The sequence below is a fragment of the Austrofundulus limnaeus genome, unplaced genomic scaffold, assembly GCF_001266775.1.
Source record: "Austrofundulus limnaeus strain Quisiro unplaced genomic scaffold, Austrofundulus_limnaeus-1.0 Scaffold405, whole genome shotgun sequence".
NCBI classification, from domain to species: Eukaryota; Metazoa; Chordata; class Actinopteri; order Cyprinodontiformes; family Rivulidae; genus Austrofundulus; species Austrofundulus limnaeus.
Window position 1 is genome coordinate 388,450 of NW_013952807.1, and position 1,546 is coordinate 389,995.

General features: G+C 40.0%; 1 protein-coding gene across 2 annotated transcripts in view; it reads left to right on the forward strand.

Moving 5' to 3' along the window:
• The window catches only part of LOC106528785 (cAMP-dependent protein kinase type I-alpha regulatory subunit), a 10,937-nt gene extending 9,433 nt beyond the window's left edge, over positions 1-1,504 (forward strand). For both annotated transcript variants that reach the window (XM_014024039.1, XM_014024038.1), the window contains 2 exons: positions 788-869; positions 1,060-1,504. In XM_014024039.1, the coding sequence (XP_013879493.1) occupies positions 788-869; positions 1,060-1,232 (255 nt within the window). In that variant the 3' untranslated portion in view covers positions 1,233-1,504. The remainder of the gene's footprint in view (positions 1-787; positions 870-1,059) is intronic.
• The last annotated feature ends 42 nt before the right edge of the window (positions 1,505-1,546 follow it).

Genomic DNA, 1,546 nt, shown 5'->3' on the forward strand with positions numbered 1-1,546 from the left:
AACATAAAAATGAATAGCTGGCAGGAAAGTTTACATTTTAAACCTTAATAAAAAATCGATACAGGGCTTTAGAATATCGATACAGTTTCGGGAAATGAAATATCGCGATATTTCAGTGTATCGATATTTTYTTACACCCCTATTACCGACTGTGCCACCTGAGTTTAAGGCATTTCTTTAGTAAATTTCTGTTGTGGTATAGGCCATGAATTTTATTCTTATGGTCTTAAAGAGATGGTGAAACCTGCAGAAACCCTGAACAAATACAAAATATAAATCCAGTTTGAGATTTTTTTTTATTTTTTATTTTCAAAATTATTTTAGTATTCCATGCCATGGATGACTAATAATCTACACGAACACATGAATTAACATATGATATCAACATTGATGTAAAATCGTATCAGAGTTTGTATCTTTCTGTACATGGCCTTAGTTCCTGAGGTGCAGTTCTGTGCTGGAGTTGACAAGAAGTGGCAAGATCAAATGTAGACAATAGAAGAAACAAACATGGTTGCTAATAATGTAGTTGGTTCCARCAGTACAACATCTTCAGAATCAAGCACACCTGCTAACGTGTAGCATCCATATGTGCTTCCATAAAGACGTTTCTACATGTGATGTCACTTCTGCTGCACATGCGGTCGCATTTAAATTATAAAGTGAACGACCACGCAAAAACCATCTGATTGCAGCAATAAATAAGTAGAATTGAGCGTTAAGATGTGCAGAATGAACGTAACCTTAGAGGATGAACTGAAAACAATAGTGTGTGTGTGTTTTCCAGGGATCTGCGGCTGTTTTGCAGCGGCGCTCAGAGAATGAAGAGTTTGTTGAAGTGGGAAGATTGGGACCATCAGATTACTTTGGTAAGAATTAGAGTAATAATTATTCACAACATCTAATTAATATTCTGTTCTCGGGCAATAGTTGGCAAAATGTGGAGAAGGTGTGATGTATGATTGTGTCTAAAAATAACGTTAAATAATCGCAAATAGATTTTTTTTGGGTTGTTTTTGTGAGCTGAAGGTGGTTTGTTTTTTCGTGTGTGTTTTCCAGGTGAAATCGCTCTGCTCATGAACCGTCCCCGCGCTGCCACGGTGGTCGCCCGGGGCCCCCTGAAGTGCGTCAAGCTGGACCGGCCTCGTTTCGAGCGCGTCCTGGGCCCGTGTTCGGACATACTCAAACGCAACATCCAACAGTACAACAGCTTCGTGTCGCTGTCCGTCTGAGGGAGCGTCAGTCCCACTCCTCTCTTCTCTCCCTCCCTCCTCACCTTCTCTTCTTTCAGACCCAGGGTCCACAAATGCAATTAGCTTTTCTTTTTGTGTCACCTTGCTCCCGTTTCTTTTTGCTTTTTAGTCCTCATCTGGTTTTACCCACACACAGGATTTTGCTGTTACAACCCGTCACACAGTGGTGACTTTTAGCCACTCACCAGCGCTTTTACCAGCTGTGCTGTTTGCTACCTTATAAACACAGTTACATCACATTACTCAGCTTTCATATATGTGTGTGTGTTTTATTTATATATATATAGATATAT